General features: G+C 42.2%; 1 protein-coding gene across 1 annotated transcript; it reads right to left on the reverse strand.

Annotated features, from left to right (window-relative positions):
* Positions 1–320: 320 nt before the first annotated feature.
* E2F7 (E2F transcription factor 7) lies at positions 321–20,536 on the reverse strand. Its single transcript, XM_050324439.1, has 13 exons — positions 20,528–20,536; positions 20,261–20,341; positions 16,842–17,117; positions 14,774–14,942; positions 12,204–12,485; positions 11,430–11,588; positions 10,257–10,394; positions 9,279–9,467; positions 8,557–8,641; positions 7,479–7,977; positions 6,332–6,593; positions 4,692–5,116; positions 321–3,398 (listed from the first exon to the last, which is right to left on the reverse strand). Exons 2-13 carry the CDS (start codon positions 20,339–20,341, stop codon positions 3,222–3,224), a joined length of 2,742 nt encoding a protein of 913 aa, XP_050180396.1. The 5' UTR covers positions 20,528–20,536; the 3' UTR covers positions 321–3,221.
* Between the last annotated feature and the right edge of the window lie 2,690 nt (positions 20,537–23,226).

Below are 23,226 nucleotides of genomic sequence, written 5' to 3' on the forward strand. Positions count from 1 at the left end.
TTTAAGAGCCAATTTACACTGCACTGGTCTCTGCCTGCATAAGCTGGAATGGGAATTGTGCCTGTGCTGCATAAAACAGCTGGACAACGGAGCCACTGGCGCAAGCTGTTGTCCTCCGCTACTCATTCCGTGCTCACATCCAAAAGGCACTGCTCACCTGGACACATGGTGCATGAATATTTCTTTTCAAGGGTGTCCTCCATACTGAAACCACAGCCGCAATTTCAATTCCATTTTTTATTCTGTAAAAGTTTAATATTTTGCTAAAAGATAGTATAAAAAAATATTCAACCCAACAGTGTGATTGGAGTAAAGCTGTATGCAGATAGGTAAAAAGATAGCTAGAAAGCAGGAAAAGCAGGACGTCTAATCACTGAAGAACAGTTATAAACAGCAATAAAATTAATATCTACATTAAACTAGCAGTGCAAAGAAACAAACTGGAAGCAGCTTTACATTAAAAATACAGCTTTTTAAATACAGAAATAGCACCAATTTACAAAAGATAATCAGAAATGTAAACGTGGCAGATAGATTCAAGTATAAGTTATATGATCATTCTCCTCAACAACTGTTTTGGGACAGAAAGGTTTCAAAAACCCTGCAGAACATCCTGGGTATGCACTTCGCCTCAGTGCAAATACAAATTCTGCTTTTCCAAAGCTACTTTCCTGATGAGATGTTCCTAGCTTATTTAACTTCTTACCTTTCAGTGAAGGTAACAATAGGAAAGGTAAACTCATTCCTTCGTGACAACCAACTCTTCCCCCTCACTGGTCTAGTTCAGCAGCTCAGGTACCAAAAGTAGCCTTGATCCCTTTGCTGCCCAACAGCCTCAGTGGTCCCACTCTATTTTAGTGAGAATTTTGCATTGTCAAAACCAAGACAGCATATCAACATCCTTCTTCTCCCAGGCCCAAAATCTGCTTTCCCAACCATGACCCACTGAAGAGGCAGTCAATCCTCATTTCCAGACCTGCTGTAAGGAAACCCAAAACTAGGAGCAGAAATTGGAAAATGAAAATCCATTTTCAGTCCCTGCATTTTCAAGTATAGTTAGGTTAGTTATGGCACACAGTAACATCACTGACAAAGAAAGGCAATTTTGGTGACGATGCTTCAATTGGAGCAAAGAGCCAACATTACCTCTAATGCTCCTCTCTGCACCCAGTTGCCATTTCACTAAAAGGCTGCACCGTACTGGAGGGAAAGAGAAAAGACAAGTTTGGAGAATCGGCACCCACCATGTCACCTGGAACCCTAGCAGCCTGTTTCCTGCCTTAACAGCAAGACATGCACGCTAGCAGAAGTGCAGGGGCAGCATTATGCTAATTATACACTGCTTTTCAAAGAAAAATTAATCTAAGTGGGTGTTTTATTATTTCTTCTAAGAAATAATACAGAAGGAAAAACTGTAAACTTTCATAATTGTAGTGTCATTAAAATATAAAAAAATTAGCAGTCTGAAGATGTCTCTTTACCACCCCTGAAATTTCCTATGATAATTCTGCTATAGATTTTCTTTCAACAAGGGCTAACCAAGCCCTCCTTAAAAAGTTGTTATTGGTCTATTCTAAGAAAAGGCCACATTACTCAAACTCTCAGCTTCACTAAAATTCTTCCTTAAATTTCATTTTCATAATACATTTCATTATAAAAATAAAACCCCCTCATCAAATCCCCAACCCTCAAACAAAGTCCTAGCTTCCCCTGACCACAAAATAGTACATCCAACAGCATGTCTACCCTTGGAAAATCAGTACCAGTACCAAAGAGAGCTGATCATGCTGGCCTTATGTTTGCTAAAAATCCAGAAAAACGTGATGTCAAAGCAACACTTTGTCTTTTAAAAAGGAAACTGCACAAATTTAATTGCAGCTTGTTCCATGAGTGAAAACATACCCAAGCATAAGAGCATTAACTCTTAAAATTATGTCCTATATTATTAATAGCACCATCCATTATTTGAGGACTCTGAATGTTGACTGTTAAGACTTTTCTTCCTCATTACCTTCTCCTAAGGAATAAAGATAATTTTTTAAAGTTTTTTTATAGTAATTTCAAAATTTGAGGCTCCTGCTCTTTTCAGCTTCTTTTTATGGTTTAGGTAGACAAGATCTCCCTTGTCTTCCCAATAAGCTCAAATGCTCTATTAAGTAGGTAAGAAATTCCTGTAAGTGAAGAGTTAGGCACTTAAGCACATACCCCTTAAGTAGACAGCTAAGTAGGCACTTAGTAGACTCAGGTTAGACTGAATCTAATTATGTGGTTAATGAGTTACCAGTGGTCCTTGGTCATAAAGTCTAGACCAGATGTTTAAACAGGAGATGAAATCTTAGCACAGTCCTCTCAGTGGCTTGTCACTCAAATTATTTTGTCAAACCTATTTGAGAAATCAGGTTTTGTATTCTTTACATCTAACTTGCATATTTTGCTTAGAGTAGAAGTAAAAGAAAAATACAACCCAAGGACTAATAACAGTTCATTAACACAACTATAACAATGTTAACATTCACAGTTATTTTGGTCTTAATATTTTTCATATGTATACATTCAATCATACTGTGTTATTATTAGGTTTTCCTAACCACAAGTGCTGGGCAAATTGTACAACAACCAAATGACATTCAAGTAATCCTACCCTGAGAAAATCTGTTATTCTGAAGCTGCAAAAATCCTTTTTTGCACTAATCCCACTTCAACATACAAAATAAATAGCAAGAGGCTGCACTGCGGAGGCAGGATTTGACAGATTGGAACCAAGAAAGCAGTTGCTCTCACAACTGCAGAAGTTTATCATTTTCACCACAGATTTACTCAGGGTAAGTAGAGTACATGCAAATAAAATGCTTACCCCAGATAAGTGCTAGACATCTCACTTAAAACCACGAATAAAGAACCCCTGGGGACTCCAAAATCTCTTTGCATTTCCTCACAGCAATAGCATTTTCCAAATTAAAATCCCAAATACAATTTGATGCCCACAAGGCTGTGTGAAGCACGGAATCTGAATTCAAATCACTACTGAAGGAACAATTCAGTAAAAGGATTTCAGTACCACGGATGATTTGTGAAGAATATGGTTAACAGAACCAGCGGATACCTGGGGAAGCATGCCAAAAGGAGATTTTAATGTGCTCCTCTTGCCAGGTAAGAGCTTGTTCTCTTGTAATCAATACAGGGTCCTAAGACAATCTGTCCACTCTTCGCAAAGAGTGGCATTAGTCAGGACTGGTACCAGAGATTTCCAGTCTCCTCTGCACAGAGCTGGCATTTCTGATCTGGTTGCCTTCGTTTTTCTTCCATGCCACAGGGTCTCCAAGACTTCCGGGAGTTTTGAAAAATGCCTCATGATGTGCAGGACGAATGCTCTTGGGAGTGAGGGGAGTTGATGAAGGCTATTTGTGAAACAAAACCAAAGTGATTCAGCAGGGTTTTCTCAAAGCCTACATGCAAGCATGCAAACAGAGGACAGCTGGGAGACATTAATCCCTGTACCCTGCTACTAGGGAGAACCACGCACATCCTTTCAGAAGCTCCACATGAAAAGCTATGGGCTTTGCCCCTGCTTTTTGTTCTGGAACTGTATGCCAGTACATCACTGCTAGAAGATGAAAGCCTCTATCTCATTTCCAACTTAAATTTTTCACGATTTGTTCATATTCATTCATTCTTATGCCAATCTTGTCTTTTAGCTTAAATGACTCTTTCCCTTCCTTGATGTTTTACTCACTTTTGTTATTTGTTAGCATCAAGAGAAATAAAAAGTTAGTCTTCTAAACCCTGACCACTTCTCTTTTAGGTATCACTCTACTGTAACCTCTAATGCTAATATCTGTAATAAGACTGGCTGCCAACCAGTCTCTTATTATAGCCTTTTTCTAAAGCTCGAAAAATATAACCATAAAGTAATGTTCATAAAGTTTTCATATGTTCAACCTGCTTGTCATGCATTAGACAATAGGAAAACGAACTATAGATTTAAGAATGTAAGCTGAATTAGTGTCAAAATGTCACTGCTAATAGTTGTAGAGACCCAGGTAATGCAGTGTGACTTGAGTGTTTCATGTCACTCGTATTTCAGATAAATGAGTCTTCCTTCACTTTTAGATTTCTCTTTTTTTTACCCAAAAGCCTGTTTCTATGGTAAATTTTTAAAAATAGCTTTATAAAAAATATGAACAAGCCCCACAAGAATAGTTGATTTCCCTCAGTTCTGATGCTGCTGTTATGTTTCCATTATGTAGTGAAGAGAGATCAGAACAGGGCTGAGGGGGTAACCCAGGACACTAGTACCTGAAGAAATGTTGCAGCAAACTGACTACTGAATTCTGACAAACAATCTTCCTATCCACCTGATGTGTTTCTGTAGCCATTGCATAACACACAATGGTAATGTCAAATGGGGAAATGACTTAGATTTCTGGGGGATTTTAAAATTCCTATAAGAGTTTTAAAACTAACCATTTCACTGTTCAGGACGAGATGCTGAGCTATGTCTTCAACACTGTCCCAAGCCCTGTGCCACTGTTACACATGGACACACACAAACTAAGTGGAAGACACCAGCTCCCAGTGTGCCAGCTCACCACCCTGACCCAGCAGCGCCAGCCTGTGGCACAAAATGCCTTCCCGCCCTGTGACCTGGCATGTGTCTTTCATCATCACTCACTCACACCTCTCCCCCTTACCTGCTGCAGCTTCAGGAGGGTCACCGGGTGCCCCACACACACGGGGGAGTCCAGTTTAACAGCACTGCAAGATCTTGTAAGCACAGGACTCAGGTGCAGCGCAGGGTGAGCTGGCTGCTGTAGATCCACGGAAGGGGCAGTTGAGACCTTGGGGGTGACCATTGCTGTGGTGCTTATGAAAACAGGGGTTGTTGATGCCAGGCTGGACATACTGAAATTCATGGAGGCAGCAGCTGAGAATGAACCATCGGGAACCGGGGAAAGAGGACTGGTGAATGAGGGAGAACAGACGAGAGGGAAGGAAGCCAAGGCTGCTGATGGCACCATGACACAGGGTACACTTAGAGAAGGTAACTGGTTTGAAGCTAGGCTGATGGCACCAGGGGCTTGGTTCGCAGAGAGCAGGAAATTAAAACTGCTTAATCCTAAACCAAAGAGAGAGGAAAAAAAAAGCATTAATACAGTTGGAGGTAAGTTATTGTAACTTCATCCAAAATAGGAAAAAGGTGTGAAAATAAAGAAAAGTCTGGCTAGGAAGTAAACTATGACAAAAATAATAAAAAATAAGAAAGAAAACTGTCACAAACACCTGACTCTTCTGTCCAGCTGCTTTTCCTCACCTTCTTCCACATCCCCCCCTACTGTTTGTTCACTGTACCCGCATCCATTTAATTTGGTCAAATTAAGTACCAACCACACACACCTTGTTGTTTTCTGCTTCTAATTTCAATTAAAAGTGACATCCTGGCTAAACAAACTCTTTTTTTCATTAACAAGAATCATATGCTCTGCTGTATGAAAACATTTACATTGCTTTTAATGAGAAAGAAACCCCAAACTAAACCAAACCCAACAAATGGGAGACACCCACAAAGACAGACCACAAAGACATTAATTTTTCTGAAAACAGCTGAAATATTGTGTTGAAACAGAAGCTTCTCTGGCTTCCAGTTTGTCTGACCTTCCAAAACACCAGGATCAGCATTTTCAAACTGACCATCTTCATCCTAAGTCATATCCATAGACCGCACTCTGTGCCACAAGCGAATCAAATACTAAAGGACTAGTCATGGCAATCTGCCACACATGTGCTGTTCCAACAAAACAGTCTTCCACTGCACACAAACCATGGTGGACACTAAATCCTATTGCAATATTTTCAGCTGCTTCCCCTCTATCCCTAGGGTGTCCTAGGATTGACTACACTCGCAGTGCCTTGGTTTTTGGGGGGTTATCAGGTTGCATCCTGATGATGCATGTTACAAGGCAGTACAAAGTTTGTAGGTAACTAAATTCATCCACTCAGGGGGATGCTGCAACTCTAATTTGGCCCCCTTACTGCCAAACCTAGACTTCCAGCTCCTCCGACTTTTGAATGCTGGATAAGCATCCTTTTTGCTGCACATAATTCAAACATGCAAAACCCACAATAATTATCTCTATTAATGTTTGAGAACCTCAGAAAAATGCCTGTCTTTTCAGAGGAGCAACAGTTCACATGGAGTCAAGAGAGTTCAGAGCTGTTAAACTACTACAGAGAACTGCCATCAGGTTTTTTGTGCCAAATATAGACTTATTCACCTATTTGTAGCACACCATATTTGCTCAGTGAACAGATATAGAGGTTTGGCTGTCCTTACCAGTGGTAGGCTGAACATAAAGATACTGTGGTTGGAAAGGTTGATTGGCATTTTCTTTAGAGATGTGCTCATTTCCTGGAGGGGGTTCATCAGGGTCTGTGTTCTGAGATCGTTTTTCTTGCTCCTGACAATCTAAAGACTCCTTGTTTGCAGCCTCTGGAGCAGCAGGACTTGCGAGGTCAAGATGGTAAGTTTCTAGATGCACAGCAGAGGGACAGCCATTTCCTGGGGTAGATTCAGCCTTGGGTGATTCCAAAGGCTTCTAAGCAAAAACAAAAGTGGAAACAAAGTGTCCAAACTGAAAAAACACAGTGCAATACCTCTCATGCACCCTCCTCACCTATGGAATAAAATGAGTATCTCTACAAAGATGCAGCACAAACCTGATTAGCAAATCACTAAATTAGAAATTTTGACTGAAGCGCCATATTAGTGATGCCTGAGCCCTATGCCCTTTGCTGTAGTTCACTTTCAGTACTTGGAAACACTAGATAAGAAATACCTGATCTCTGGGATTATTTTTTATTGATAAGGAAAACCACTTGCTTCAAATGATTTCTATTGAACATTCAAATGGCTTATATGATATGGCCTTGAGCCTGACCCCTACTTTCAGTAGTTAAGAGAACCCTGAGATAGCTACACATCACCTTCACCATCATCTTTCTCTCACCAGCCTGCAGTGGGCAACACCAAACTGGAGAGAGAGGGACTCAGGTTGTAGAGTAGTGGGAAAGTACAAACAACATTTGCTATAGCTCAGCGGAATAAGCAATGCTGCTGCTGTCTGGAAAAGCCCAAGCTAACAGAGGAAGATGAGGAGAAATAGTTACATTGACTTCTTCCCCTCTGACACATTGTTTTGTTCAAGACAATGATTAAGACACTGATTCCAAAGAGCAGCTGAGCATCACATCACTAGGCAAAGCAATCACAGTCCATTTTCCCCTAGCAATGTGAAAACATCTCCCAGTTAGTGCCTGTGCTTCCTGACATAGCTCCTTTACAATTTTATTAACATATGGGAGGCAGCATTTGTATCTCTAACAAGAGTGGTATAGTGAGTTTTCACTTCTGAAAACATTGTCTTTGGCAAAAGTCTTTCCTCGCTATGATAAAGCCTAAGTGATAACGAAAATCACTTTACCTTGGGTACTACAAGTGAGAGGGGCAGATCACTCTGCTCCATAGTCTGCTTTTTAGCAGCTGGCTCTTCATCATCTGCAGGTGAAGAGGGTGACGTGCACTTGTGGGAGCTGCGTTTTTGGCAGACAGTTTCGGCACTCCTGTTTCCCTTGTCTCCTGCAGTGGGCAGGGTCTCGCTCAAGTTATTTTCCTGAAGACCACCACACAACATAAAAAGGGATGAAGATGGGAAGCACAGGAAGGGTTGGTTGGGGACCAGGGTAGCTTTTCCATTTTCTGTTTTGGAAGCTGCTGGCGTGGAAGGATGTGGAGCCTGGCTGCTGATGCCAATTGGTAGTGAGAGGCTTGGCACCTCTGCCTGAACCACAGGGAAAACTGCCTGAGGCAAAGGGTTAACACAAAAATCAGAGTCCCCAGGAACTGGAAGAAGGGAGAAAGGTGAGGTTATGCTTGAGTTCCTTGCTGAATTTGGTATAGTTTCTGTGCCACAGGCTTTACTCCTAAAAAAAAAAAACCAGTAATGAAAAGAAGAAAAACATTTAGTCCAAAATTAAACCCCTATTTTATCCTTAGAAGCAAACAGGTACATTTTTGGACATAAACGTGGAAAAATCCCCCCACCCACTATTTTTACACAGTTTACAAGGAGGGTCACTGTTTATTATTTCTAATTACACAGAAGCAGACTTCTCAGGCTTTTGGTGGAACAATAATGCTTTTGGCTGCACTTGATTAGAGTCAATCATTCACAAATGAATTCAGATAGGGATAGGTGTAGAGAAGACAGATAAGAAACAGAGAGTCTTTTCCACAGAATCATGATTTGCTCAGCCTATGCAGACATATATAAACATACCTGAATACAAAGAACTACAGAAGCGAAAAAACAATGGTGGTACAAGTACAGGTGGGTATAAAATGACCACAGAAAACCCGCCACGCTGACATTTATCAATATTAAAATAGTAATAACAAGACTCTGGCAACTTTTTTATCTCAGTCTCAGCAATGGAATCTATCCTTAAACTGAGCATGACAAGCACAAAGGTGAAACTGGACAAGAGTTAACACCAACCTACCTAGTATCTTCCTCTATTTTCTGCCTGCAGACAGCTGCAAGATTTATCATTTTGGAACAATATTCATCTGAATTCACAATACCAGCTGAAAGAACAAAAGAGGTCTTCAATTAATCCCAGGTAGGTTTACCAAGCATATTTTCATACTGGCCATATAAAATAATTGCTCTAATTTTTCAGTCTTGAGACATTTTTATAACATTCACTAATCACCTAGAGCTAGAACCTGCAAGACACTCAGAACTCTCAGTCTCACTGGAGAGGTGTTCAGCATCATTATTTCCTATAAGAGGGGACTGTGAAAAGCCCTGTAATTGCTTTATCTTTTTCAACAACTATTCATTAGATTGGTACAGTAAAATTCATTACATTAGGAACCATAATATAAACAAGCATTTTGTGGCTAAAGAATCTATGCCAAATTTTAACATAAGAAACTGTAGTATAGTTAGTTAGTAGAGAACAGAAATATTTCCAGAAAACCAACTGCAGATTTAAGACAGTATGGCCCAGATTCACCTCATCTAACTTTAGGCACTTGACTGGAAGGTCTAAACCACAAATCTCGTCATCACATGGACAGGTAAATATAGATACCTCCCAAGAGTAATTCACATATTGAACTGAAACACTGATTCAGACAATCAAGTGCCTTAAATTGATGGGCTGTCATTTGAGCAGATACAGTGGCATACAAAACAACATGTTTCACTAGTAGTTACCTTGCCTCTCTTGATGTGGGCTGTTGGGCTCAGAACTGACCTTCCTTCTGGTCCCTTCACAAGGCTGTGCACCATTAAATGAAGCGTGACGTGTAAACCTTTGCTTCCCAGCACCACAGATCTGATACTGGGCACAGGCTCCTCTCTCTGGCAGAGAATCAGATCTTGGGCTATGCCCTCTCAGCTCATCTGTAGGGACATAATTTTATACAACAGTCCTTCAGGCAACATAGTTCATCATTTAGGCTTCTTCCATGTTACCAAACTTGGCCTTAAGGGAAGAGGTAGCCTCCATACTATTTCAATCCCCACAACACTGAAAGAGATTTAGAGCTCAGCAGGCACCAGTAGACAAGGTAAGAGCTTCCCTCCTATCCATTCCATAGTAGCCAGGAGGAGAAACAGTACTAAGATGGCATTAACATTATCCTTCACTTTTACTTGGTCCTGGCACTGGCCTGACCCAAATCTCAAAGCCGAAGGGCTTGCCTTTGCTCTGGCTTCCAGATAAGAATCATCAGCTTACAGAGACACTCTGTCCCACTGCCTCATTCTTTGCAGACAAACCTTTTGTACAAGGGGACATCTCCAAGAAACAGCCCTACTCTACCCTGGTAAGTCCCCTTACAAAGAAAATAATTCACTGTATAATTATTGTGGAATTACTGAGATTTTGCAACCCAGAAAAGCTGTGGACCCGAATTTGAAGATGTTGGCATTATCTGCCACCACTCTACAATTCCTGCAGTTATGCATAGTATATCTAAGTCAGTAGACACAGTATCCTTCAACATCCCTCCACAGCCCCAGCTCTTGAGCACAAAGTCTAATAAGGGCCAATGTTGACCTGGCAGCAGTTAATAATCACAGGGTACACAATGAAAGCTGAGCCATGCTTTACACACAGAAAGCAACCTTTATCACTTGAGAAGGGACTGTCAAAGCAAAAAGAAAATAAAAGCAAGCTATACAAGTTACCAGTCTTTCCAGAGAATTCCACAGGCCCAATCCACTTGAAGGCTGGTTTGCGTCCTCGTTCCTCTGTGACGTGAACTTTCTTGATCAAGCCTAGGCTGGTGAGAACGTTGGCGATATCATACAATCTTCGTACCTTTGCTAACAACAAAATGCAGAAATAGTTAAGATAGTCAGGTTTCAATGGATACAGTGTATAAGTACATGGTAATTTCATTCCAGAACATCACCACAGCTTTCACAGATGAGGTGGGTAAAATCAAATTGGGATGGACTTAGGCCACCTCCTATGAAGCCTGCCATGCCAGCTCCCACCTGATTGTCACTGCTGCTCAGGTTTAAGCTCCCCTACCTCATTTTGATGGAAATAGGTTAGAGAATGATTACATCAACAATTTTCCCAGAAAAGGCAGGTACCTTCACATGGGGTAATAACAAGCTGGGGGCAAGAGGCACAAGAGTCCACAGCTAATCCAAAGAGGACACATGTTTATCATTTTTAAAAATTGTAACACACTCAGAAAAATCTCTGTGACTCTAGTAAATAACATCTTTTACTTGACTATGATACCCACGTGTTGCTCAGTTATACTCCTCACATTTCTCCTGATATTTGGGGTAGAATTTTAAGACTGAAGTGCAAGTACTTTATTTTAAAAGTACCTTAAAGACTTAAAATAAAAGTCTTTATCTTAGAAAATTATTTACTAATACTGAGTTTTTCCATGTTGTCCAAGGAATTGAGGTACTAATCCCACTAACTGAAAAGCAAACTGCCATCCAGCTGTGAAAGACTGCTGGGGTAAAAAGGAGAAGTAACACATTTCTGCAGAGAAGAAAATTATTTCCATCAAATTAAATATCATGTTTCAGTTCAATAAGTTCTGAAACATCATTCAGAGCAATACAAGAAAGAGGGTTTAAGTATGAAAGAAGTCAGCCAAAAAAAAAAATCCTTCATTCTGAAGCTAAAACTTGGGAGATAATTGTCAAAGTGACTCTTCCCCATACCAAGCTGTTTTCACAAACTGACACTTGCAATTAAAAAAACCCAAACCATACTTCAGCAAAAGATTCATGACCCGCTCTTGCTGTTACCTACTGGTGTCAATCCAAACATGCCCTGGTTTTCTTTACTCACTGATTGATTCATTTGCCTCTCATTAGCCAGCTTACTTTTAAATTTGCTGTGGTCCACTGTATCCTGGGTTTCTTCTATCAGTATCTTTGCTGCGATGTCCAGAGTGACTATCTTGGTCTTGGAGACAAGGAACAGCATGACAAACTTTTGGCTCATAATCCGCAATGACTTGTCCTTTCTGCTGTTTGCAGAAGCTGTGTTACAAATAATACCCAAGCCTCTTAGCATATGTCATCCATCACGGCCAGAAAACTAGTAAGTAGGTTTCTCACATGCAAAAGGAGCAAAGTATTTACTTGTCAGGAAGCAGAAATCTTTTGAAAGGCAGCTGAGTAATGCAGACAGAAGTGTCTCTTCAAAAGGCAATAAAAATTGCAGAAAGAGCTTTTAGAAAGTCAGATTCCAAAGACAGTGTTATGCTAGGTTACACAGTTTTGTGCCACTATAATTTTGTGATTCCAACGGACTTTGTAACTTAAACCATTGTGTTATGTGGGCAGCATGAAACAGTGGACAAATGAAGATGGCACCTTCTGGCAGGATAGTGTTTACTGTCAGGTACAGGTGAGGAAAGAACTAGAGTATCTAGTAGAATTCCTGCCAGTTTGTAGCACAGAGGGAAAAGTCTGTCTTGAGACCTATGTTAGGGACAGAATAGAAGGATGTATTCCGCACTCTCCATTCAGCACCTTTTTGGGAAGGATAATTTTTTCCTATTTAATTTAAAAGTAAAGCAAGGGAAAAAGTCACAAGGTAAACTGAGAAAGAGACTTGTGTCTGTGTATTATCACACTCAACAGTTATCTTACCAGAGCTGCAATCTGGTTCTGAAAAGTCCAGTAATGATCTGTCCTGGGAATGAGGAATAGTTTCCTTTTTCCGTTCTCCAAATTTGTACTCTAAGTCCTGCTCCTTAGGCTGGAAGGTCATTAGCTCTCCATACTGCAGCTCTCCTGCTTCCTGAAGCATTTTCAGAGTTTGGCTGAGGTTGTGGCGGCCATGCCAACAGTACTGGTTCTTGGCCACACGGCTAACCAAGTGCAACGACTCCAGGACGTTCACTATATCATAAATTCGTCTCCGTTCAACTCCTGTTTTAAGGGTGGGGGGGAGAGGGAGGAAGACATAGATGCTCATCAGATTTAATGTGCTGTTCAGCAGAAGCGAACAGAGAACTGGCTGTTCTCTAATACTGAGTGTCCACAACACATTTTTCACTATTCACCTGAACACATCCATATTTGCACAATTAAGACCTGATTTATGTGTGGCCAGCCTCATTGTATGCTGCTCTTTGTCTATTTTCTTAACTTCCTGTCCAGCCATGGCTTCAGCCTAAAGCACTTAAACTGTGTTTAGAACTGATTGCAGTCTGCTCAGCCCCATTCACTAAGACTGCCTAGACTGCCCTGAGGTTTTCAGAGCATTTTGGCCCTTCCTGACAGAGAGCTTCAGAGCTCAGACACATAACTATGCACAAGCCTGTGTGTAACAGAGGGCAGTAAAGCATCTGAGCCTGGCACTGACATGGTGTAGAGATAAAAGTCCCTCATATAGGAACCAGTGGGAGTGTGGTCCTCTACTTGCATTTCCAAGGGCACACTTACTTTTACTTGCTAAGCAAGTACCAAGCAGAGGAGCATTAAAAGCTTCACAAAGTGCAAAGCAGCATAGGATGTGACCCACTGTTCCCAAATGCAGCAGAAATGAGTCCTCAGTGCTAGCTGGGTCTACACCTATGGGAAATCCATGAAATATGCCCAGCTTGAGTTCTGCCTGACTGATGTGAGCAAGGTTGGGGACTGAATAAGAACAGGTTGGTGGCTCTGCTCACTGTCCCGAGTACTTGTGTCCCATGCTGTTTGAAGCGTGGCTGTTATAGATAACACAGGGCACTATAAGGTGGTGACATCATCTGCACCTGAAAGCTCCTAACAGTTAATATCAGCAGAGCAGAACAAGTGCTAGTTAGTGGGAAAGGTTTTGAAAGACTTCCATGGGGAATGCAAGGTCTTGATGCATCTATTTACCCTTCTGGAGAATATGGATAATACCTACCAGCCTCAAATGGATATTAGGTGAAACAATTAATGAGTATTTCTAAGAGGGTGAAAATCTTGGATTGAAACATACTCCTGAAAAACAAGAGTACTACACAAATCCTGGTGTGTTTCAGGCATCAGCAGTATAGCCCCCTTCGTGCCCTTTCCATTGTTGTTCAGAGAACAAAGCAATATACATTTGTAGCAAAAGCTGTATCACATCCCTCATTTGTTACACAGAGAGCAGCAACATGTGAGTAATTTTGTTGTCACTGAGGCAAGTGGATACAAGCAAGCAAGGAAGAGAAAACAAAGGGAGAAGGACAAACACGCCCTCTCCTGGGAGGCAAAATTTCCCACAATAAGTTTTAAAAGAAAGTTTCTACCATTTAGAAAAGCAAGGTAATGTCACTCCCAACACAAAATAAAGAACTATTCATGTTCAGCTGTACAAGGCTGGAGCACAAGCATCGCATGCAAACACATAAAGGAGTAACTACAAAATCCCAAAGAATAATTAATTTTAAAAGTAATATAACTAATTACCTAATCTGAATTCTAGCCTATTTCCACTTCCCATTACTAAGTCAAATAAATGAGTATTTCAAGGCCTTTCTTAACAGAGTCACAGAGGACATCATTCAAATCTAAGATAACCTTGAGAAACATGAGATCTTGGAAGACATAATGTCAGACACGTTGCAGAAGTCCTGCAGTAAACCCAAGTAGTTTCCTACACCTAGTAGTTTGCAATCATTTCCTCAAATATCTAATTTTGACAAAATCTGTTGTTTATAAGTCCTTCTTCAGCGGTTTTTTTTAACTTCTGACTCCTTCAGTGTTCAATAAATTGAATATTTAAGAAAGTAACAGAGTTGGTAAACAGCTGGAGTCAAGATTTGTCCAGCGAAAAGTACTGTCAGAAAGCAGACTTCAAAATGGTAGTATTAATGGCCAGTCTTCGCAAGCGAAGATCCGGGGAAGGTCTTTACACCTTCCAGCCTGCGCATTGGATTTTTTAGGTGAGACACAGTGTGCGCGGAACTGAGCCCACCCTTTAATCCTAAGGTTCATCTGTCGGGGCCAAGCGAGCTTGGACGGTGGCAGTGAGGTCCTCAGGACGTAGATGGGTTGCCTTTAAGGGCTAACGAGCTCCATCTGCCCGGGGAGGCAGCAAAGACACTCAGGAACTTTAGGCATTTCCAACTCTTGATTAGTATGATTAAAAGAGCATTCAGACCATAGGAAAGGCAGATTTTGAATGTAGTCTGTTAGAAGATGATCTTTGGAAGGCCCACCCAGGTGATCAGTTACCCCATTTTTGCAGGTATACATACCAAGAACTGAAGCCACTTCATCCAAAGAAATAGTAGTTTTCTCTGTTGACAATGGGTAATTTGGATAGCGAGCTAGAAACTTTTGGCACAAAAGTCCTAAGCTTTTCTGTTTTCTGCTGGGCCTCTGCTTTTCAAATTCATCAACCGTGGTGTCGTCTACTATATCATACTGTTAAAAAATAAATGTTAACCCTTTAGTGCGGAGCTTTAAAAGCAAGACATAGTCAAGTGAGGCATATTTCAGGTGCTAGCAATATTTAAGCTCAGATTTTCTAATAAGGAAAAAAACCATGGACTTCTTGCAAGCACAGAGCACTCGGGTGACACACTTGCAAGCCCTTTTTAATTCATGACACAAGATATCTACAGAAAAACTCTTATCTGCACTATCATGAAATAATGGTCATGCATAAGGAAAAAAACCTGTAATACCAAAAACCCAAGACTCGCAGATGTTAAGATCCTACTCAGAAAGAGTACTTCTTTTTGAGAGTAGAAGGAATATTCCCTCAAACAGTTCTGGATCTAATAAACCAGAAGATGCAGAAGACATCAAAGAGTTCCTGCAAAACCTCTTTCAAAAGATTTTGCTGCCCTTCACAGTGACTTTATCACTCTAAGACAGCAGTGCTTGGGGAAGGGCTGGGGGCACAGTGCTAAGAGACTATAAAAGGCACTACCCAGTCTTTGAACCTTAAACTCAGTCAAGCTGTTATGTTAAGGCATTCTGTAAGATGGTCTGAACATGGTCTTTCTGTCCCTGAAGGGGTAAAAAAATAAAAAACAACAAAACTGTGATGCCAAGTATGTACAAAGAGGTATGTTTATTTATCACAAAATGAGAATGATGGAGGGTTTTTCTGGTAACCTTGGGGTTTTCTTCTGTGTCAAAAAAGGGAAAATAAGTTTTGCTCTCTGGCAAAGAAAAGCTGAAGCTGGTGGCCACATTTCCTTGCATATGGGATCTCAAACTGTCCTTTGTTAGTTGTGATTAAGTAACCTTGTGGCAGGCTGTTGCTCTGATAGAATTCTTTGAGTTTTATATGGTATGGAAATAGTAGTATTCTTACAGGAACACTTCTAGTTCTTTTATAAGTTACCTTTCTAAGCAAAGAAGATTATTAAGTGTAAGTTTTATTAACTAGAAAATATTTGAACTCTTTATAGTAGCCACCCCAAAAATGCTGTGTGATCTTAGCAGGCTCAGAGTGGTAATGAAGTAATCTCTAACATAACTATCTTTTACTTACTGGATGCTATTTTAGGAATAATCTTTTGTTATGATCATGCAGAATTCTCTAGACTACTGTAGTCACTGTACTTGCTGTAAAAACTACACTTCAGTGTGATCTGTGGCCTATCAAATGATGCTTCTCAGTAGGAGGACCCCAGAACTCTTTTCCTGTCACTGAAATCACCAGGGAAGGATATTATACAGGAAATAATCCAGGAGAGGAAAAGTAGTGGTTGGAACAAAAAGAGTATGAAAGAAGAAAACTGTAATGACAGTTACTACAACCTGACAACATTTTCTCCAGGGACATACTTCCCAAGGCAAGGACAGGGATCAACATCTGCATTGCCCAAATCTTGGTGAGTAAAAATCTTCCTAACACTTGACCACTAGTCTGGGGGCTGGGATGGAAAGAGGGAGAAAGGTTTCAGCTGACCACTTTGCAGGGTTGTTGTGGACAAGGTGTAAGATTTGAAAACCATGCTCTTTCATTGTTGAATTTATTTTTGAAAATGATGCCTGTTTAAAACTGATCTGGCAATTTACTTCCTAATGTGGTTCAGAAGTACTGAGGAAATATTCCTTCACTGTCCTTTTAAGTAATATTCAGGCTCTTGAGGAGGTCTCAGGTCAGTTACTAGTAAGACAGTTACTTTTAGTCTTTTGATGTCCTATTGCTCAGCCAGTGCTGTGCAGGCAACTGTCCTTGGGAGTGTCTTATCATTCTGGAGTTTTCTATACGGATTGAGGGATCGGCTGGAAGAAAACTGAGGAGCAATTTAAGGAAGGTCTGAGTCCTAACTGAACATAAGGTAATCGTGTTCTGAGTCTCACCTGTAATGAATCAGGTGTGTCACTCTGCTCACTGTTTTCTATGGGTCTGAAGAGCTCTTTCTTCTTCTCTCTGTCCCTCATGTCAGGGCTAGCAGCACTAACAAGCATCTTCAGGTTAGCAGTAGGGGTCCAGGGATCAGGCTGAGGTCTGTCAATGATCTTAACAGGTGTAATTGGATTTCTTTCCGGTGTGCAGCCTTTTTGCTTCGATAGATCAATTGGTTCATTCTTAATGGGAGTCTTTGGGGCCATCCTGGATCGATCAAATATGTTTTCCTATTAAAAACAAAGTTCTTTAAACAAAACAGGAAAGAAAACATTCCAACAATCAATTTCACCGTTCTTATGAAGGTAATTGTAGTGACTCATGCCTTGATACTCATAGATATATTTAGCACAGTTCTTCTGCCTTTGTTGGAAGTGGTAAAATATTCTACATGCTGCTGTACTGGAGGAAGTGTATATGAGATACTGCCTTGAAATACAGAACCTGAGGTCAACGAATGCAACTTGTGGTATATTAGGCTTTTAAACTCTGACTGTTATTACAAGACATCATTGCCCTCAAACATAAATCACCAAATCGCAGCAAAACTGAAATAAAGCACTGGTCATATTGCACTTAGCAAGAAAATACACAGTTCTGTTTGAAAGGTGCCTAGTTAAAAGCCATAGTGGGGATGCAGATCAAACTGTCACAAAATGTCAAACTGAATCGGATGTGACTTCTTGTGCAAGTGAGAAAAGTTTTGCATCTGCACTGTCATCTGCTGCTCAAAGAAACAAAGAAATCTCCGTAACTGTTCCTTGACTACAGCTAAGAGCTGCTAGAAGGAAAAGTCTAGTTCATCAGCTGATCTTTATCATTCCTTGAATGAAACTCAACTCCTTCCACTCCCTAGCTGCAATCAAACTTCTTTCATATTTCATCTTTGGATCCATTTTTGCCCCTTTCTCTTATTTCAAGAATTATCACTACAGATCAACTCATTTCAAGGGACTGACTGAAGCAAGCATCAGTGGTATCCTTGAGCTGAGATCTGTTTTTTGAGCAACAAGAAACACTACTTCATTCTAGCCTATTAGTGTAAATAGCTAATGAAGATTCACAGAATTAAGTAAACAGGATGCCACATTGGCTTTCTTTGCAGGATATCAGAAACTGTGACCCAAATATCCTAGGCCTGGTATAGAACTTCCAGAAATACCCATGCAGAAAGTCACACTTTTTCTTCTTGCCCAGGGAGATTAATGTTCTCTTTAGATAGTTCAGGTATCACTTAATTCCCCTTAATACCCTATAAACAGGACACTGTTTTCTGGAACTCTAGCTAATATTGTTCAGTGGTTTCTGGATTTAGCATGCACCTTGAGTGAAGTGAGACAGAAAGCAAATTGAACAGATTATCATCAGAAACCTAGAAGAGCTTATAACATGCTGTAATGGGTGATGAAACCCATTTGAAATCACAGCAAACTGCTTTTAAACTAAAATTCAGGTTTGAAGTTCTTAACTCTTCAGTGTAACTATGGCTCTTTGGTCTCAAACTGAGCAAGTCTTCCGGCTCAGATTAAGATTACAGCTGCATTTTTTTTCCAAATTAGTTTTAAAAGTCTAACATGACAACTTTGAGGCTGAATATTTTGTGCTGCAACAAATCCAACTCAGAAATGGCATAAAAGCCAATTAATATTAAATATTAAGTTATACTGGTTTGCTGCAAGAACTTTCCTAAGTTTTGGCTTTTATTTGAAGTAATTTAACTATTCACTAGTTGAGATAGATATTTAAATAGGTGATGCCACAAATCATCTTAACAGGTACAGTCTAGCTAGAAAGGAGAAAGAAGTTTTAGTAACAATTGAAACTGGCTTTTACTAGGAGCAGGTTTGTATCATTGAAACTGGAAACAAGTTTGGCACATCAAAAGCACTGTTCTCTGAGCACTGATGAAGAGCACGTCTGCATATGTTCATCTATGAATTACACAAAAGGATATAATAAATACATCTCTTTTTACAATTAACAGTCAGCCAGTTGTAACTTACTATACTGTGATAATTAGGGATCAATTTAGAGGACATGGTAGTTCTTAGTACATATGTTCACATCGTGATGGCACTCAATATATTCTCGCAATTTCACGTTTGGCAGTGAATCAATTACTTAAGTAATGGAGAAAGTCTACCTTCTCCTCAAGTTCCTGTTCACTGTGGCTAGTGGTAATGGAACTGCAGTGAGGGCAACTGAAGCTCCTGTTTCAGCACCTCAAATTTTCGTGTTTGTGCAAATATCACAGTGAAAAAAATAATGGCTCTACATGAGAAGCATGTCTACTCCCTTTCACATATTTATTTCCTACTTTTGTAATTGCCTACTAAGGTAAGAAACACTTTTACCCTCTCTCCTCTTTTTTCAATAACTGCAATGCTATACCATCGCCATCCATCTGTACTGCATAAAACTGCAAGGGTAGTTGATGGAAGCATGAGCTTGACCTTGATCCAAGCAGAGATAGCTTACAATTACAAGAGGACTGGAAAGGCTTAATGAACTTACTGTGTAACCAAGAATTCAAACAAATCTGAGATAACAGGAGTGGAATCTGACAAGAACTATGTGATCTTTGGAGGACTCAGACTGAGCATGGACAGCAGGACACAAATTGTGTCTATTTTGGGAGACATTACTGAGCAAGGTTATGCCCAAGACTAGATATCCTGTCTCCTGGCTGGTGAGGCAGTAGGGGAACAATGAGCTTGTTTCTCCTGAGTGGCCCCTGCTTAGCCTTTTGACTTGGGAACACCACTTTACATATACAGACCAGAAGGCAAGCAGAGTGGGCATGTGCATCAGCACGGTCAAAGTGGTGCTAAATAACAGGACCATACAATTCCCATGTCAAGTTAGGTCTGGTGGTTCTTACCTTTAGAACGGTGAGTTTCTGCAAGAGCCCACCACCTTTCCACATGGTACCTATTGGGATGCTTGACATCACTTAGTGAGTTTGACTTAGGTGAAAGCTAAAGTGTTTCCCTGGGAGTTAGTGCCAGAGTGCAGTCACTTACTGACAAGGGTGGCACGACTAGGAGTTCTTTCACTGGACACCCCACTGTTCCAAGTGCTCACAGGTAAGATGCTGCTGTACGGACCAATATGGCAGGGCAGAGCAGGTCCGATGGGCAAACCCCAAACGCTGCCCATGGGAGCGAGAGGAGCCCGATCCAGGGCCCGAGTCATCTCCCAGCCCCCCGGGTCGCGGCTCTGCACTCGCCCGCCGGTCCCGCCGCCCTCCTTCCCTTCATCCCTCCCTCCATCCCTCCTCTCCGCCCGGGCCGGCGCGGGGCTCCGGTGCAACGCGTTCAGGGAACCCGCGGCGCCGGGCACCGACCGGCCCGTGCCCTGCCCGCCCGCTCACCTTCTGGGCCGCTTCGGCGCGGCCCCGCCGCCCCGGCCGGGCGCTCGCCAGGTCCCGCAGCGCCAGCACGCTCACCTCCATCTGCAAAGGGAGAAGGCGCCCTTAGCCCGGCCCTTATGAGGAGCCGCTCCCGTCGCGGCGGGACGCGAGGGGAGCGCGGAGCCGGTCTGCGCTGCCGGGCGGGGAGCGGGCAGGGAGCGGGGCAGGGAGCGGGCAGGAGGGGGAAGGAGGGAGGGGCGGGCGGCTCCGCGGGCTCCGCGCCCTCACCGCGGCCGGGGCCGGGGCGCGCGGTGGGCGCGCGGCTGTGCCGCTCCCGCCAGGCGCCCTCAGACATCGCTTTACAATCCGGCCAATCAGGCGCGGCCGCCGGGGAGCCCCGGCTGCGCCGCCGGCCAATCAGCGCGCCGGCGGGCGGCGCGCGGCGTCGGGCGCGCGGGACGGGGCTCCCGCCCGCGCGGGGCCGTTTCGCTCCTTTTCTTGGCGCTGCCCGCCCTGCCCCGCGCGCCCTTCCCGCCACCGGCCCCGCGCCCGGCGGGAAAGCGGCGGCGGCTGTGCCGGGGAGCCGGGATGGCTCCTGCCCGCTGCCTCCGCATCCGCCCGTGAATTTGAGAGAGGGGTCCAAGGGCTGAGCCAGCGGCAGGCGGGTGCCGCCTCGGCCGCCCGGTCACCGGACCGCAGAAAGCGGCACCTGGGTGTCCGCAGTGGGGCAGCTCCGCAGCCCGGGCTGTGGTCGTGCGGCACAGCAGCCCCAGGCAGCCTGGACAGGCTGTGATCCTCCGCTGACATCCACTGAAACGAGCCTGCTACCGGGAAGGTAAAGCGAGCAGGCGCCATGGGTAGCGGTCTGGACACAAGAGACTTTTCGCTTTCTCCTCAGATCAGCCTGCTCTATGGTTTTCCCTCCTTTGGTAGCTCACAGCCTACCGACATAAGAGAAGAACTGAGAGAGACCCTTGTCCTAAGTTAACACATCAAATCCTGGCAGCCTGTGAAGCTGTGCAGTGCTGAATTTTTAGTTGTATCTGTTTTGACTATGCAGACACAATATTAAAAAAAGGATAGATAATTGTCAAAATCGTCGCTTTCTGCTGTGCAGAATGACTTCAGACTTGAATGTGATTGCTCTAAGCTTGAGAACCTTTCTGAAGAAATTTGCTTTGTGCAGTGTAATTAACTTTGCTTTTTAAAGTGAGTTTGTACTTAAGATTTTTTTTTTTTTTTTTGCTATGATAATGGCAGACATGCAGTTGCATTATTCCTGTCTTGTTTTGTTATGGGAGGGTTTCCTTCTCAATAGTTCGTGAGTTAGTAATGAGTTGTCACAGAAGAAAAAAATCCATTGCACTGTTCTGATTATAAAAATATTAATTTGGTAATTTTTGAGGAACATACAAACTTTCTTTTCAGTAGGGATACAGAAAACAGATAGACATTAAATCTCTTGCTTTAGCTGTAATTTATTTGCTTTTAATGTACTCTGATTTATTTCTTTTCAGCAAGTTCCAGTATACCGCAGTTTACTGAAGAGAATGAAATATAAACTCTAAAAGAACCTCTTTTTATAAAAAACCCCATCACCAACAAAACAACCAAAAACTATACAAACAAACCCTTCAAACTTTTTAAGCCTTACTCTTCATACTGTCCAGAGGAACACTAATTGCGTAAGTGCAAAGTATGTATCTTAATAGGTATTCACAGATACGTAGAGAAAGACAATTCTAAGATGTAAACTATTACTGCTGCTGTCACTCACAGGAACCCTGAAAACAGACTCATGAGAATTGTAAGATATGCAGAGTCATGGAAAATCTGAACAAGAATCTTGTGTTGCAGATGTGCCCAGGCATGCATTCTAGGCTCAGGTAAAGAAGTTGAGAGGAGAGTTTAGCAGCTGACAAGTTGCTTGTGTGCTTAAGTCCCAGTGATAGGAAATTGCCATCTGGCCCCTTTAGTCATCTACTTAAGCTAAAGTGACATAGAAAAGTACGTTCTCACACCCTTATCTTAGATCTGTCACAGGCAATTGTGTATCCGCTGTCAATTCATAACACCCATTATAACGTATTACATGCAGGGAAAATTTAATAGATCTAACTGCATTTGCAGCTCTAGTGCAGAGACTGCCTGGTTAAGACTTTAATGGTGGTTAGGGCCTTAATATTTGAGTCACTTGCTGAAATATTATGGCATGTGCTTGTAGAAGGTCATTACAATGATTGCTTCTGGCCTTAGAAATCTGGTAATTTATAAGCCATTAATCAGAATATCCCTACGTTGGCATGAGACCTGTGAGGCCTAAGTCCAAATACCTGTCAACCTCAACTACAGGCTATGTAGGCAATGGGGCACATTCTGCTTGAGATGTCACTGACTGGAATGGATCTGGGGCTTTAGCTGACACCCAAGACTCGTGACTTTTCTTACTGTAGGTTAAAAATGCCTCTGAATATAACTTGGGTTACTATTAAAGCTCTCCACAAGTCCTCAAGGGAGAACTAATTTGAATGAAGTTTGACACCTTCATTTAATTTTGCTGTCGTTTTACACACACAGCATTCCTGGCAGCAGAACCGCGTACTGCTTCGAAGGACACTGGCTGAAATTATTTAATGGCTGTTCTGCAAAAGCCATGATCTGTTGACGATGAGGCAAGTGAGTCAGATCTCTGATGGGCTGGAAGCCCAGCTTGCTTGATAAGTGAAAATCGTCTCCAGAAGGTGTTGTGGAGCTCAGCATAAGGATGAGAAGCAAAAAAGCGGAGTTGGAGGGTGAGAGGCATCACTCCTGTGCTTAAGGGAGGTGCTGGAGCCCACTCTGGCACTGGGGTACAGTAAGGCGTATGAGTCACATATATACACTAAGGTGGGAGAAGTGAGACATAGCACCACATGGACAGCTGTTGGACATGCAGTGGGTGTGCAGGGACGCTGGGTGCTGGTTTAGTCTGAGGAAATCGTGTGTAT

The sequence above is a fragment of the Myiozetetes cayanensis genome, unplaced genomic scaffold (assembly GCF_022539395.1).
Source record: "Myiozetetes cayanensis isolate MyiCay16 unplaced genomic scaffold, myiCay2020 scf3, whole genome shotgun sequence".
Classification (NCBI taxonomy): domain Eukaryota; kingdom Metazoa; phylum Chordata; class Aves; order Passeriformes; family Tyrannidae; genus Myiozetetes; species Myiozetetes cayanensis.

Coding starts and splice junctions, on each gene's coding strand:
- E2F7 (XM_050324439.1), bottom strand. CDS start 20,341: ATGGAGGTGAGCGTGCTGGCGCTGCGGGACCTGGCGAGCGCCCGGCCG. Junction 9,468..10,256: donor GGAATTCTCTGGAAAGACTG/GTAACTTGTATA, acceptor ATGTCCCTACAG/ATGAGCTGAGAGGGCATAGC. Junction 8,642..9,278: donor CCCACATCAAGAGAGGCAAG/GTAACTACTAGT, acceptor TTGTTCTTTCAG/CTGGTATTGTGAATTCAGAT.